General features: G+C 33.0%; 1 protein-coding gene across 2 annotated transcripts; it reads left to right on the top strand.

Annotated features, from left to right (window-relative positions):
* The first annotated feature begins 2,886 nt into the window (after window positions 1–2,886).
* Window positions 2,887–13,171, top strand: LOC122599140 (probable cyclic nucleotide-gated ion channel 5). 2 transcript variants are annotated; one of them, XM_043771596.1, is made up of 8 exons: window positions 2,887–2,983; window positions 4,578–4,665; window positions 5,293–5,872; window positions 6,851–7,063; window positions 7,507–7,808; window positions 10,459–10,570; window positions 11,313–11,549; window positions 12,319–13,171. In XM_043771596.1, exons 2-8 carry the CDS (start codon window positions 4,607–4,609, stop codon window positions 13,009–13,011), a joined length of 2,196 nt encoding a protein of 731 aa, XP_043627531.1. In that variant the 5' UTR covers window positions 2,887–2,983; window positions 4,578–4,606; the 3' UTR covers window positions 13,012–13,171. The 2 variants fall into 2 exon arrangements, with proteins under 2 accessions (XP_043627531.1, XP_043627532.1); XM_043771597.1 differs by lacking the exon at window positions 4,578–4,665.
* The last annotated feature ends 2,894 nt before the right edge of the window (window positions 13,172–16,065 follow it).

Genomic DNA, 16,065 nt, shown 5'->3' with positions numbered 1-16,065 from the left:
TCATAGTAAGCAAAATAATAATGTCTTTTTATGTACTCTTTGGTTTATAAACTTAGAAAAACCGTATCATACATTCATACTACATGTGATATTAGGTACGGTATTCTTAGTACTTTTAACTGTTTGATACCGAAACTAGTTACCATTGAAAGTGGAAATTGAACACAAAAGTACTCGTATATGTATTCGGTGCCGGTACTTTTTGGATTTATCGCTATAAAACACTTTCTTTAATGTAGTATTTCACAAAGATATGAGATTTTTATAATTTTACTATTAGATTTAATTATGCTAGTTTTCATACGTTTTGTATGCTTGTATTACGTACATATTGATATCATATAATGATTATTTGAGTATTTATAAAATAAAATATAAAACAAACACAACAACAAGATAAATTCAAAACATACAACTTGATAATAATATTATATATATATATATATATATATTAAAACATGTAACCTTTGTTATGTAACAAAGTCAATGTATATGACTTACATAATCAAACAAGCTACTTAGACAGCGGGCTAACAATTATGATTCCAATTGATTCTGCAATTTGTAACAACATCACCAAAGTTAACATTGTTTCGGTCGTAAAAACAAAAACAACTCGTATGTCCGATTACCGGGTCATCACAAGAACAATTAATATGTTGTTTTAACGCATCACAACATTGTGGACTTGGGTTCTCAGGATGTATCAATGCAGGACCACAAGGTATAATATCACCAAGGTTGCACTTTTGAGAATATGCTATATCTATTAGCATTGTTACCATAATCATCATAACAAAAGCATCAAAAAGCTTCATTTTTAAATCTAAAAAAAATAAAAAGAAGGAGATGAGTAGTATTGTGTTATAGATCTTGATATAGAGATTGAAGGTAATTAGTGAAAGCTAAATACCTATATTTATAAATGCATTAACATTAAATGGGATATTAAATTCTACAATATATGTAATTAATATAGTACTTTTACATAATTTATTATACAATATTTAAGAATTTATAATCTTACTATAAATTAGTTTATATGATATAATTAATATACTTATCATATAACTTATTACATAGTCATTTTGTTTATTATCCAATATTAAGACTCCAATTAGGCACAGATCAACCGGTAATTGTCAAGAGTTTAAAATTTAGTTTATATGATGTAATTAATATACTTATCATATAACTTATTACATATTCATTTTGTTTATTATCCAATATTAAGACTCCAATTATGCACAGATCAACCGGTAATTGTCAAGAGTTTATGCAGAAACATCCTCAGGTTTACCTATATATCTTGGGTTCGATTTTTCGTAATGATAAGTCTGTTGTTTTTTTCAATGTGAGTTCGTAAAGATTTTCCTATATAAATATATATAAAAATAAAGAAATGCTAAAAATATAAACAAATTATGAACAAATATATACATACTGATTTGTCAAGTGATATAAACCAATTAAAATAGACCTTTTTTTTTTTATGCTAGCTTCTCCTTACATATTCTCTTTGTAACACATGAGTTTGCAATTTTTTGTTTGTAACTCTAGCATATCGCAATTCATTTTATGAACATATGTATAAGTCTATATTCTTCTTCGTTTGTGATTAATTGAGTTACTAATACTGTTTACAAATTTAGAAAACTTGATGTATATGTAGTTCTGATTATCACATAACAACTAACGTCATGTACATTGAATAAATTAAGTTTCACCTTTTACATCTCATTTTGGTTCATTAAATCACCGTTGATTTTAGTTTATTAAATTTACTATTTACGGTTTAACAAGAATTGGTAAATTTGAGATACTAGAAAACTCAAATATTTGGTTGAAATAGTTATGGTTTTGGGTAATGGCAAAGGAGTAATTTATTCAATTTGAGTTTTATCTTAGACATATTCGGTTTTAATATAGATATTTAATTTATATTTATGTTGGACCTGATTAAGTTTTTTCTTTCAAATCTTTACATGATAAGGGTTTTCATGGAGTAGTTTAAATTGAGGATTTATTCGGCGAGAGCCTCTCTAATGCGGGGCTAATTAAGACTATGTATACAGGACCTCTTGATATTCAATGTATGCTCTCAAATGTTGGGTTAAAAAAAGAGAGTAGTTTTTGATACAAGTAATTAGGGTTCAACTCTTGTCATCAACATCATTTGTTCTTTGACATAATGCTTAATAAAAAAAGACCGACGAGGCTTCAGTCACCGATTTTATCCCAAGAGTGACCGGGTCATCTAGATTTAGCCAATATATACATACCTTTAACTATTGAGACGCCGCATATGAATTACCTGACATTATATTAACCATATTTTAAAAAACAAAAAAACTCAAATGTTTGAATACAAAATAGAAAGTAGAAACACAATCAATACCCACCCTCGGTCACCACGGCCCTTCACTTCCACCACTCACTACTTTTTACTATATTTACACCCCCACCATTTTCACTTTCTACTTTATTATTATTATTTTTTCTATTTACGGATTATTTACTCATTTAATTTAATTAAAAAAGAGCATGGTACCCACGCAATGTGGCAACGATAACAGTGACAGTGATGTGGTGGCATCTACGAATGGTGACGGCGGCGACAACCGTTGGCGGCGGCAGATGCGTCAAGTGGTGTAGTTGTTTGATATAAAGATACTTGATTTGAAAGAGTATTAGATATATCTTTTAGAAGTTTATGAAATGATTGTGTAAGTTAATTAGTTAAAGGTAAAATGGTAATTTCACATGTCCCAAAATTGTAAACTTTTCGATTTATGAAGTATAATTTTTATATAATATTATAGATATTCCTTTCCCCTTTTATACAGATATATATATACATACAATTTTCTTCTTCTATATCTATATATCTATATATATATCTTTCACCGGCGCAGGAACAATTTTCAGTTCTCAAATGACTGCGGCTATTTAATCCGGCGAAATAGCTTTCACTATCAGTCTAGTAAGTATTTTATCCACGGATCTTTTTATTTTTTATTTTTATTTGTTTTACATAAATAAATGTTTTCATTTAATGAAAACTGACTTTTAATACTAGTTAATACTTCAGTTAATGTAGCTTAGTTAATTTTTATATTTTTCTTTAAATTTGATTTAATTATAATGAGTTACAAGTGTGTAGCTGAAATATTAGGTTTTTTTTTTCTTTAAATAGTTCTATTAGCAATTTTTTTTATTTTTTATTTTATGTGTGTGTGTTAAGCCTATGGATTAATATAAGTTGTAATTAAAGTTTAGTTATTTTTTATATACTTTTATTAGGAAACATATTGTTTTTTTATTATTAATTTTTGTGTGTGTTAAGCCTATAAATTAATACAGGTTGTGTAATTAAAATATTGTTTTTTTTAAAAAAATATTTTTTAATAATTGTTTTGGTAGCTGTTATTGATTTTTTTCTTTCTAAAAGTGGAATTTATTTATAGGATGTATTGGTAATGAAGCTTATCAGCTATGGTTAGGATATATTAGTAACGACTCGGTTTGGTAATATATGTGAACGTTCGAAATAAAACGACAAAAGAGTAATGAAGCTACGGAAACGATAAAGAAGAGGATGATAAATAGTGATATGATGATGATTTGTAGTGAATGAGAATTGCTTCAAGTGAAAAATGTTCTTTAGTAGTTGATGGGTGACATTATCAATATCTTAGATGCCCAACTTGTGTTCTATATATATTATCATTCTTCGAATGTTTTTCAAGTTAATTTTTTTTCAATGAAACGGTCTAATTTACTTGACAGCAAATGTGTAGATAATTGCGTGGTGTGTTGATATTTGCCTTTCAGAGAAAACAAAAAATAAAATGAATCAAGTGAAATTGTAAAATTAGATTGTCCTGTTGTGTTTTTAGGTGTGTATAGTTTGTAGGATGTTAAATATGTTGTGTATTTGTGCTAAACCTCAAACTAGTTTTGACGTTTAACATTAAAGATGTGGTTCTTGATGTGAGTAACAAAATGAATCAAAAGTGTTAATAGTGATGAACACAATGGATCATGTTTTGCAGTTGTAACTTAAGATTGTGTTCTTAATGATGTGGTTAGACAACATTCTAAACTTCAATTAAGGTTTCAAGGCACTGACGGCAGTAAAGACTAAAGACGATGCTATACTAGTAATAAGAATTTATTTCAATATTCAAGAAGTGTACTGATGAAGAGAATGTTCAAAGTTAAGATTTTTTTAGTTTAGATGGCTGCCATTAAAATCTTTAAAACCTTTTTCTTTTTAAAGCACATATAATGTTCAAAAACAACATTACCCAATCCCTCTATAAGTGGGATATGGGGTAAGAGCATATGTGTAAGATGATAATCAATGAAAGAGGAGAGATGAAAGCATACTAGTTCTTTTTATTATTATTTTGTGACTTTACAAATTTTCCTTAATTAGCATCAAGACCACTGACGTAAAATGCTATGAAGTATTTTGTAAATATATCTTAGTATGCAACGTTTTTTTCAGTATTCAGCTGTGTAGATTTTAGATCTAAAACATTAAATAGTTTATCTCTTTCATTGGCATGCAGTTTGGAATTATGTTATAATATTTGGCAAAATGTTCGATTATGTATCAAAGTCCCAATATGTTGGTGGCCACAGGGAGAAGTTTGCAAGGTAATTTTTTCCCCCATAAAATTGAACATGTGAACTTGTGGTGTCAAAATTGGTGGGTTGGGTAACAAGTCAAAGCAGGTAAATTTTCTGCTTTGGCTGAAATAGGATGGGCTGCAGAACAATTTTACTGAAACTCTATATAAATTTTGTAATAATGTGTTTACTTAGTATGATTACAAAAAATGTGTTGTTACATTTATAATCTAAGTTTTTTGAATAATTAGTAAAGCAGTCTAATATGTTGTATGCATCTGGGCCTTATTAGCTAGTTATTTTTTTCTCATTTGACCCAATTACTCAATTAGAAATAGTATGAAAGCTACATCAACCCGTTTAATATAAATGGAGGGAGTTACCACCTTTAGTTTGATCCGTCTTAGTTTTTCCATATCATGGCGCGTAGAGATCTATGTTGTGCATTAAATTCTCGTTTTTTGTGGCTGCTAATTTTTTTAATCTAATGATATAATTGCTTGCTCTAGTCCCTTGCTATTTCAGCAAGTATCTATTGCATTAACACTCTAGCTGGAAGTCTTTATTTTATAAACTAGCATGACATTACTAACTCCCTTTTTATTTCTCACTTTATAATGCAATTGATCCCTTACCTATACTTTGCATATGTAGGTTGGACGATTTGGATTCTAGATTATCGTCACCAGCTTCTGGAGTTGCAATGAACAAATGTGGATTCGAGGGAATAGGTCATCAAACCCGTGCACCCGGTACTCCTTCCAAATCATTCAAAAATGGAATTAGAAAAGGTTCAGAAGGACTTAAATCCATTGGCAGATCACTTGGGTTTGGGGTTTCTCGGGCTGTATTTCCAGAAGACTTAAAAGTGTCAGAGAACAAGATCTTAGACCCACAAGACAAATTTTTGCTCAAATGGAATAACTACTTTGTTATATCTTGTATACTGGCTGTATCTATAGATCCACTTTTCTTCTATCTTCCTGTTTTTGATCAATCGAAAACATGCCTTGGTATAGACCGAAAGTTAGCCATCATAGCCACGACCCTACGAACTCTTGTTGATGTCTTTTATCTTCTTCACATGGCTTTACAATTCCGAACTGCCTATATCGCCCCATCATCTCGCGTTTTTGGAAGGGGTGAACTTGTGATAGATCCCGCACAGATTGCTAAGAGATATCTTCGATGGTATTTTATCATTGATTTCCTTTCTGTGGTGCCCCTCCCCCAGGTTAGATAGCTTATCGAGATTTCGAAACTAAGAAGAGTCATAATTTGTTAGTTAACTCCATTTGCACTGCTAAGTTGTTGAGACTATTTACTCCTTATATTGGTCTATTGCTGATGACTAAATAGAGGTGGAATTTTCGACCCTTTATTTATAACTTGGCCTGCTCAGGTTATGTTTAATTTTTGACGGGTCAGATTGTCAAAGCTGGAGGTGGCTATATCGACATTTGCTTATGAGGATTTGTATATATATATATATATATATATATATCTTATCTCAAACGGATAAGGTTCATGTGAGAACCAATTAAATTGGAAGAACAGAACCTTTAAGTTATAACTTGATGTTCATATGTGAATTATATATGTGAACGAATTCATTCATATATGAACAGATAAAGTTGTACTCAATATACCTATGTTCATATGTGAATGGTTCTCACATGAACCTTACCCTATCTCAAACTGGTCAAATGAAACCGTTAAGCTAGAAGGGTAAAGGGTCAAATGGCTTGGACAGGTCAAATGAGTTGGAAGTCCCAAACTCTTTTTCTAATGTGTACAACCTCCTAAATCACTTTATACAAAGTTTTTGTTATTATTGTATTACTATCGAATTTTTTACTATAACTGAATCATTATAATTTATACAAAAAATTGGGAAATGTACAATAAAGTGTTTGTTCTTCAACCCAACTCGGTACTATATATACAACATGTTACGACGACCAATCCCGCTTTGAGTTGTCATCCAACCCTCCCTACTGTCTATGTTGTCATATCCGAGGATTAAAAATAAATGAAAATTAGGTAAAAGGAAATGTGTCAAATAGGTTGAACAGGTGAAACGCTTTCAATAAGTTTTTGGACAATAGTGATTCATGTTGACCCAAGTCTATATGAGCTATATCCAAAAATTTCGAATTCTTAATTGTATAAGAAGTTTGCAAGTCTAACGTTAGTTTTTATAACTTTGCAGATTGTTGTTTGGAGATTCCTGCAGAGGTCTAGAGGTTCAGATGTATTGGCTACAAAACGAGCCATACTAATTATTGTGTTACTTCAGTATGTTCCCAGATTTGCTCGAATTGTGCCTTTGACATCAGAACTTAAGAGGACTGCTGGTGTAATTGCTGAAACTGCTTGGGCTGGTGCTGTTTACTATCTGTTGCTCTACATGCTCTGCAGTCATGTAAGCTGCTGATATAGCTGTTGCAAGGTGATGAAGGGGTGGGTTGGTTACACATTAGCATGGGTTATTTTTTGGTCAATGTCCAGTTGGATCAAATTATTTTATTTTATTTTATTGCAAAAGTTGCACATGTTCTATTAATAGATAATTAATTGTTTTGTTAAATATGACAAACGCATTTAACTATTGTAATCTAAAATTCTGAAAATTCTCTATACAGAGGACCTGTTTGAGAGTGTTTTTGGTCTTTTATCTCTATATATAGAGATAGAGGACCCTTTTAGAGGATCCATTGGAGATGGCCTTGGGATCTGTTTCCTTTACCACTAATTTTTTTTTACCCATTTGACTTATATAAATAAACTATAACCTGAAGCAACCCATTTATAATTAGTTGAAATTGCCACCTCTAGTTATTGACTAGTTTTTTTTTTTTTTTTCAGATGGTTGGGGCCTTCTGGTATTTATTGTCTGTAGAACGTAATGATACATGCTGGCAGAGAGCTTGTAAGAAAAACAACTATAACACAAATTTCTTGTACTGTGGAAATGACCACATGTCTGGCTATGATAGCTGGAGAAATGTCAGTAGCTCAGTTTTAACTGCAGCTTGCTCCCCTGATGGTGATAAGCCACCATTTGATTTTGGGATTTTCAAGCAGGCTCTTTCCTCGGGCATTGTTTCGTCTACCAAGTTTGTTTCCAAATACTGCTACTGCCTGTGGTGGGGGCTACAGAATTTGAGGTGAAGTTTTGTTTTTGTATTTAACTTTTTTTGATGATTCCTTATGTTTTCTGGATTTCCTTCACTTGTTTCTAGTGATGGCAAGATGGGTTGGCTGGCTTGCTGTTCAATGTAAGTTCAGGTCAACAGGAATCACTTTTTACCACGGCCTGAAATGGGTTGTGTTGGGTACCTACAACATTTTATTGTCAAACTTTATTCCTTTTTTTTTTGTGTGTAGTTTATATGGGATTTATAATTGTTATAGCTTACCACTTGTTGGAATTTCAGACCTCCCAACAAAACCATAGTTTAACCGTCGACTCTTGTTAAGCTTAATACCTGAAACAAAGTCGAACACACTAAGTATAACCAAAACACCAAGCTAATAATTTGAGCTGCTTCTAAATTAATCCTAGCTAATTAATGTGATCATACCACGTATACTTTGACTTGACTTTAATGACCACACATATACAATATTACAAGCAAGCCCACCATACCCGATTGAACACGTAATCTTGCTTCTGTATTTAATTCGACCCAACCCCAAAGAATAACCCTTTGTTTATTGGTTGCTTTTGTCGACCATAACACAGAATATATAAAACGATATTAGAGAGAAAACGAGACCCGAATAAACCCTTGTATATTAACCAAGATATTCGGTATTTGATGGTACAATCTGATCGACTCCCCCTCCTCTATTTATATAGAGGAGGGGATATCCTAGGAGGTATCCTAGTCTAATACAAATTCGACTTATTACCTAAACTAGACATTCCATATTAGTCGGTTACTTGACTTGGACTCCAAGTAAAACCCGACTTTACATATTTAATCTAGTCTAACTCGAATTAACATTTAGCCTACATGATTAAATTAACTAATATATTTTACAATCTCCACCTTATTAGCTAATTTCCATGTAGCTTCAGCCGACTCCAATCCCTCAAATCTTCGACCAACGCGAGCCCTTGGACCCTGGAAAAAACCTTCCAGTCACAACCACCTCGTCTATACGTCCAGCTTCCCATAGATGTCTTATTCAAGTCTTGTCCCTTGTCTTTCCATCCACTTCCAATCAAGCCCCATGTAGTCTTTGTATCTCCGTGTTTATTACCAGAAGTATTTTCCTTGAGCTCACCTTTTGCTTTCCCCACGTTACAAGCCGCTACAACAATACTTGTTTTCCTCGACCGTGTAAACATCACCACTTGCTTTCCTTGTTTATTCAAAGCAAGTTGATCTCGACGACCTTGAGATGCTTTTTGCTCGATCCTACCACCTTGATCATTCTTCAACTCATGACCAACCTTAGGTAGCTCCACCTCAAGCTGAACACGTTTGTTTCTGCGTACACCCTGAACTCTTGTATCATTAACCTGTACACCAAACGCTAGTGCCATCTCATCCGATGTATAATTGTAGTTTTCCTCCAGAGTTCTTGTTAGCACCACCAAGAAAACTCTTGATCACCTATAACATGTCGTTTAACATCCTTATAGTGTCCTTGTAAATCGTATCCTTGTAAACCGTATACCTTTAGAAAATTCTAAAAACGATTATACAATCACCCCAATCACCTTCTTGTGTACCGTGCGGATCAAGGTTAACAACTCCCCACAAACACCTTCAAGATACCAAGAACTCGACAATCGATTAAAAAACCTTGAATAAACCTTCAAGATCGATTATATACCGAATTCTCAAACCCGTATTCTTGAAGCTTGAATTTCACCTATCAAATCCGTTTGAAGCTTGAACCTTGTCGTACTAAACCTTTGCAGTACCAACCTTGATAAACCCAAGAATCTTGCAAAAAACCCCGACAAACATAAGCCTTCAAACCCTTGACAAAAATCTGCTTCAAACCGAAATTCACATATTCTGGACAGAAACTTCGACTGATCGTATCTCTCTCTTGGAACCTCCGATCGAAAATCCCTCCGGTCAGAATCTAGATCTACGTGTCTTCAACCTCCAGTTAAAAAATCACAGCGATCCAACGGTTAACGAACCCGCAACAGCGTTTTTCCCGCAGCTGCGCAGAAACCGACGAACCAAAATGAGAGAATACAAATTGTAGGGATTGTCTACCTTTGAGTCGATCTAGCTTCAAGACGCCAACGTAACCTGCTTTAATACCAATTGTTGGAATAAAATCAACAAACCTTAAAGCTAATCGAGCTACAAAGAAAACCAAGAAGAACAAGATTCCCGAAAACTAGCCTTGTTTATTAACCAAGTGATTTTCGGTTTACATTGGAATGATTGGGGTGTCTCAAATCAGCCTCCACCCTAGAACTAATCATAGTCTAATTACAATATATGGAAACTTTCCTAGACTTTCTATAAACTGCTTTTCCTTGCCTTGCACTCCAAGCCAAATGGTTTCCTAATTCTAGTCTTATAACATTACCATATATTAATCCTAGTCCTACATGAATAATACATTTACTAATATTATTTTACATTTACAATTATAGTGCAAGTCTTTGAATAAAATTCCTCAGGATGTAATATTCTTTTATAACCATTTCCATTTGAGCTAATTAGCTTTGTCCTTTTTGAATAAAATGCCACCCAAGTCGGTTTAATCATTAGTGAATGGGCTGAAGTGGCCACCTTACTGGCTCCCTGATTGGTGACCTTTCGTTTTGTATTGCAGCACCCTCGGGCAAGGGCTTCAGACCAGTACTTATCCTGGAGAGTCTATATTTTCCATTGCTCTAGCCATATTTGGGCTCATTCTCTTTGCTCTTTTAATTGGCAATATGCAGGTGATGTCACTAATACTTTTCATCACTCCTGAACATAAATTAGCCAATAAAAATGGAGGTTGTTTATGGGCTCATGATGGGTTCGGGTCAAATTGGGCAAAGGGTACTGAAATAGGATGGGTGAGGTCAACTTGACGCCAAAAACTTCTTGTGAAAATTACAATTTTATTTAAAAAATAGCTATCATGTAAAAGATGATTTACACTCATTAACCAATACACTTTGGGCAACTCTTGATCCCACTGAGGCTTTTGAGGATTCATTTTTAACCCCTCTTCTTTGTAGCTAGTTCTTTGGCCATTGGAAATAAATACATAACCTAAATCAATCCTTTCAAAAGCGAATTGGTCTAAATTGCTAGCTGTAGTCTTGGCCAACATGAAAGATCATCCAAAACTTCTTTTTGCGTTCATAAGCATGGCCTTGTTGTTACTATTCCTTTAATATATACATAAATGTTTAGCAGAAAGTTCGAGGAACTAGCTTTAGTTTTAGCAAAATAGTAATATTTGATCACGTTATTGAGATCCTATGATAGTGATAAATTAGAAGGCCTTGGTAGTAAAGCTTGAAGTTTGTCTTTTTTGAATAAACTGTGACAGGTTAAATGTGTAATGTGTTCCTTCTCTTCTCTCTCTCTCTTCTTTCTTTTTTTTTTTTTTCCCGTTTCCCCTTCTCAACCAGCATTTGTTATTACTGTTCTGTTTCTGAACAAGACTGTTGTTTTTCGATTTTTTAACAGACTTATCTTCAATCTCTTACAATCCGACTTGAAGAAATGAGAATTAAGAGACGTGATACAGAGCAGTGGATGCATCACCGGTTACTTCCTCAAGATCTACGGGAGCGTGTGAGGCGCTATGATCAGTATAAGTGGTTGGAAACTCGTGGTGTGGATGAGGAAAATTTGGTTCAGAATTTACCCAAGGATCTCAGAAGGGACATAAAACGTCATCTTTGTCTTGGTTTGGTCAAGAGGGTAATTCACTATTCTCTGTCCTAGCTAGAATTCTAGATGTAGAGGTGGTGACTTCATTCCATTAAATGGTAAGGTTGATTTATATTGAAGGAAATGGGTCAAAATTTGTAGAACGTGCATCTGTAATGCAGAAAACCTACCAAGTCTCTGTTTTACAAGAACTGGATTGCTACTCAGTTACAGTTTAAAAACTTATTTGCCATATAAATTCTATATATATATATATATATGAGAAAATACAGTTTCTGGAAAAAAGTGTTTTGTGTCAACTCAAGCCAACTTTTTTCTAACGGTGTAATATTACACGCTTTTGATCAGCTGGCAAAACCGTGTACTCTCCCTCCTATAGTAATGTGTTAAAAACTTAAAACAGACACTTGCTACTTGTTGACATGTGCTGGGTTCACCTGTAATTTGTCCATCTCATTCTGAAGTAATTATAAGATTGATTATTGGTGTGTAAAGTTTGATTGAAATTCTTGTTTAAATGATTATTAATTTAGACTATGTAAATATAGTAGTTCAGGAGTTGTATCATGTATGCATGAAAAATACTGGTGGGTAATTTATGACCCATTTGACATGTCAGTGATCAAATTTATCCCAAATGTAGTTATTTGTAAGCAAAAATGATATCATACGAACTTTGTAGAGTTTCTGATTTCCCATTATCATCACTGCAAATGGATCAATAGTATTGAATTCGACCACTAGGTGTCTAAATTTATATCAAATGATATTTATGTTCGTTGTTTCAATCTCCTTGCAGGTTCCTTTGTTTGAGAACATGGATGAGAGGTTGCTTGACGCAATTTGTGAACGATTGAAGCCGTGTTTATACACCAATAATTCCTACATTGTTCGAGAAGGAGATCCGGTCGATGAAATGCTCTTCATCATACGTGGTCGTCTCGAGAGTGCAACCACCGACGGTGGAAGAAGTGGCTTTTTCAACAGCGGTTATCTTAAAGAAGGTGACTTCTGCGGAGAGGAGCTTCTAACTTGGGCCCTTGACCCTAAATCTGGTGCTAATCTCCCATCTTCCACTAGAACTGTCAAGGCATTAAGAGAAGTAGAGGCATTCGCCTTACCAGCTGACGAATTAAAATTTGTTGCCGGTCAGTTCAGACGGCTTCATAGTAGACAGGTACAACACACTTTCCGATTTTACTCACAGCAGTGGCGGACATGGGCAGCTTGTTTCATTCAGGCTGCTTGGCGGAGGTATTCCAAGAGGAAGATTTTGGAGCAGCGGAGAAAAGAGGAAGAAGAAGCCGAATTAGCCGCACGCAAGAATGGTGGCAGTGGAACTTCCTATAGCCTCGGGGCTACCTTTTTAGCTTCCAGATTTGCCGCAAATGCTCTTCGTGGAGTTCACCGAAATCGGGAATTGAAGAGTGCCAGGGAATTGATGAAATTACAGAAGCCACCAGAACCAGATTTTACTGCGGATGCTGATTAGTGACCTAATACAGAGTACATCATAGTTGATATGTATGGCTAGCTAATTTCTTGCGACTTGTGCTTGTACATTAACAGAATTATATGTATACCTGGTATGTTTCTATAATTTTGTAAGATACAACTAATCAATGCATCTAGGTTGTTATTCCAGTTTTAAATTTCACTTTTCGCTTTTAACAACAATTTTTTTGTCAACTTAATGTTACAAAACCTGACCTTACATATGGACGGCTTCATTTTGGAGATCTTTGTAATGTGATAATTTTATTCTTACTTCAGAGACGAAAAAGTAGATTAAGAGGGAACAAAAAGGTTTGGTTTATTCTTATTTTATGTTAAACAAAGCTTGTAAAAAGTTAGTTTAGGACTAAAAAAGCAAGAATTTTTAGGAACCATTTTGACATACCTTTGAAATTTTTAATCAATGACTACAATTATTCATGGCATTATCTATACTCTATATTAAAGAAAATACCCCCATGTTGAAAGTTACATGGGGGGAAATGTCTAAAATGTCTTCCTAAGTTCCTATGTAATATTTTCACTTACAAGACTACAACCCTTTAAAATATTTTCACATACACTATTCTCTTAACATTAATAATTAAATTACAATATCAATCCTTTATTTTTCTAAAATATCTCCATTAACCTTTTAAATCAATTACTTTTATATGAATTATCTACGACACTCGACGTCGAATCCACCACCAACACTCGCCTCCACCACCACACCGTCGTCGTCACGACCGCCGCATCGCATGGGTACAATGCTATATTATAAAAGAAAAAGCTCCTTTTATTTATGGAAGTGTTGAAAATATGTAATATTTTCGCTTAGCACCCTTTAAAATATTTCAACGTACACTACCCCATAACATTAATAATTAATTTACACTACCAATCCTTTATTCTTTAATATATTTTCGTTATCTATACTATATTATAAAGGAAATAGCCCATTTTATTTATGGAAGCACCCCTTAAAATATTTCAACGTACACTACCCCATAACATTAATGATTAAATTACACTACCAATCCTTTATTCTTTAATATATTTTCGTTAATCATTTACATCAATTATCTACACCACTCGACGCCGTCTCCACCACCAACACTCGGCCCCCCACTACAACGGCATTGTCACGGCCACCGCCGCAACATTATGTGGCATGTTTATATTTTTTTCCAAAAAATTTTATTTTATTTATGATGTCATATTTAATATTGAATATTTTTAAAGATAAATTGTTCATTAAATACTTATTTTAAATTTCTATTTTTATTTAAAAATATTTTTATGTTTTGTTAATGCAATAGGTACCCATATATCTATAATCTCTTATAAAATATATTGGACTCTCTATTTTAGAAATTCAACAATTTATTCAATATCCTCATATTGTCCCTAATTCACACGTTACCTCTAATTATATATCTCTAAACACAATCAGACAAATACCTTACCAAGATCTAACACACAGTCACTTCTTTCTCTTATTCCTATTTACACACACATATCGATTTCCCCACTGTTTTGTATTATTATCACCGTTTAACCGTCGTAACGCGCGAACACCAACCCTCGTATATATAAATTATGTTAGTCAATTTAATATCTTCAAACCAAGTTATAATATGTTAATAACAAAAAATTACATATATTTTTTTTTATAACTTTTTTGCTTTTAAAAGTTTTAGTTAAAATACCCGGGTTAAACCCGGGTTTATTAGTTAGTCCTAAATAAATAAAACATTATTAATGTAAAGTAATGACAAAAAGGCAGTACAGGAATTCTATAAAAAAAACCGTTTTCCTATTAAACTGTTATTTTGGATCAAATCAGATATTTCTAGATCAAATCACATATTTCTCTCAAGTTTTCGATTGGTGACTATGGGCGATATCACAAAATTGAAACATTCAATTTTACTCCTTCGTTTTAGTTCTTCCAATCATGTTTGAGATATTGTTGTTTTAATCAAAGTTGGCTCTTTTGATATGTATAGTTGACGTCGGGACGGTAATAGTTTATTTAATCATAGTACATGTTGATCTACAAATCTACAATTGATTGTGGGTTGTTTATTAAATCTTTCATTCTTGTGGCTTATGTTATTTCATCCGATTCCGATTTCTTTACAATGTAAACTATATGATTTCATCCAAGTTGGGATGAAATTAGATGTGCATGAAAAAGTTACAGAACACCACCGAGAACAAGATCACATTATTTTGTGTTTGTTTTATGCAACGGGTAAATATGTATGGAAGTACCGAAGTATTATATGAATGACCATATGTGCACATGGATGTAGTTGGTGATCATGTGTACAAATAGTTATATGATCATATGTATACAAGTATACACAAGTATTTTACAAATGAATATTATATGAGATTAGTTGGTGAGAATGTGTGCATGAATGGTGTTATGATTACATGTATACTAGTATTTTGTAATCAATTTTTTTCCATAAAATTAGTTGGTGATCTCATGTGAATGAACAACCATATTAGTGATCACATGTGCGTAAATTATAAAAGTACAATATCACCCTTGTAAATAGTGATGGAAAAAGGTTTCTAAAGGTTCCTGCTTTTTTAAGAGTTCATTGAATAACCTTTCCCTATATATATATAGGGTAGCTTTCCGGTGAGAATATGTTGAAAATGAGAACAGTGAGAATAGTTTCTGGTCATTGGATGAAAAAAATTAAAGGCTAAGATGATTGAGGGTATTTTTGAAATATTTAATGGAATTAATGGTAAATATGTCTTTTTATTTATATTTTAAAGGACATTAAAGTAATTGAAAATGAAAAAGAAAAAAAAAACGAAAATATGCATACAAAATAACACTACGTTCACATGGCAGTTTTCCAATTGAAAGTTACATCACCTATATAGTTTGTAAACTCTAAATGTAGATTGTCGATTGGACCGTGTATATGCTGATCATACAATGTGCATTGTACATTAGAATTGCACTCATTTAAATGATGGTTAATTACGCTACAATGTCAAAAATGCTATTATGCTCGGTGTT

This window comes from Erigeron canadensis, chromosome 5 (assembly GCF_010389155.1).
Source record: "Erigeron canadensis isolate Cc75 chromosome 5, C_canadensis_v1, whole genome shotgun sequence".
Classification (NCBI taxonomy): domain Eukaryota; kingdom Viridiplantae; phylum Streptophyta; class Magnoliopsida; order Asterales; family Asteraceae; genus Erigeron; species Erigeron canadensis.
This window is presented reverse-complemented; position numbering and strand designations above follow the sequence as displayed.

What these genes read in the sequence shown, in the direction of transcription:
- LOC122599140 (XM_043771596.1), top strand. Translation starts at nt 4,607, where the DNA reads ATGTTCGATTATGTATCAAAGTCCCAATATGTTGGTGGCCACAGGGAG. An exon ending in TGGGGGCTACAGAATTTGAG is followed by an intron (nt 7,809 to 10,458) that starts GTGAAGTTTTGT and finishes TTTGTATTGCAG; the next exon opens with CACCCTCGGGCAAGGGCTTC. An exon ending in GTCTTGGTTTGGTCAAGAGG is followed by an intron (nt 11,550 to 12,318) that starts GTAATTCACTAT and finishes ATCTCCTTGCAG; the next exon opens with GTTCCTTTGTTTGAGAACAT.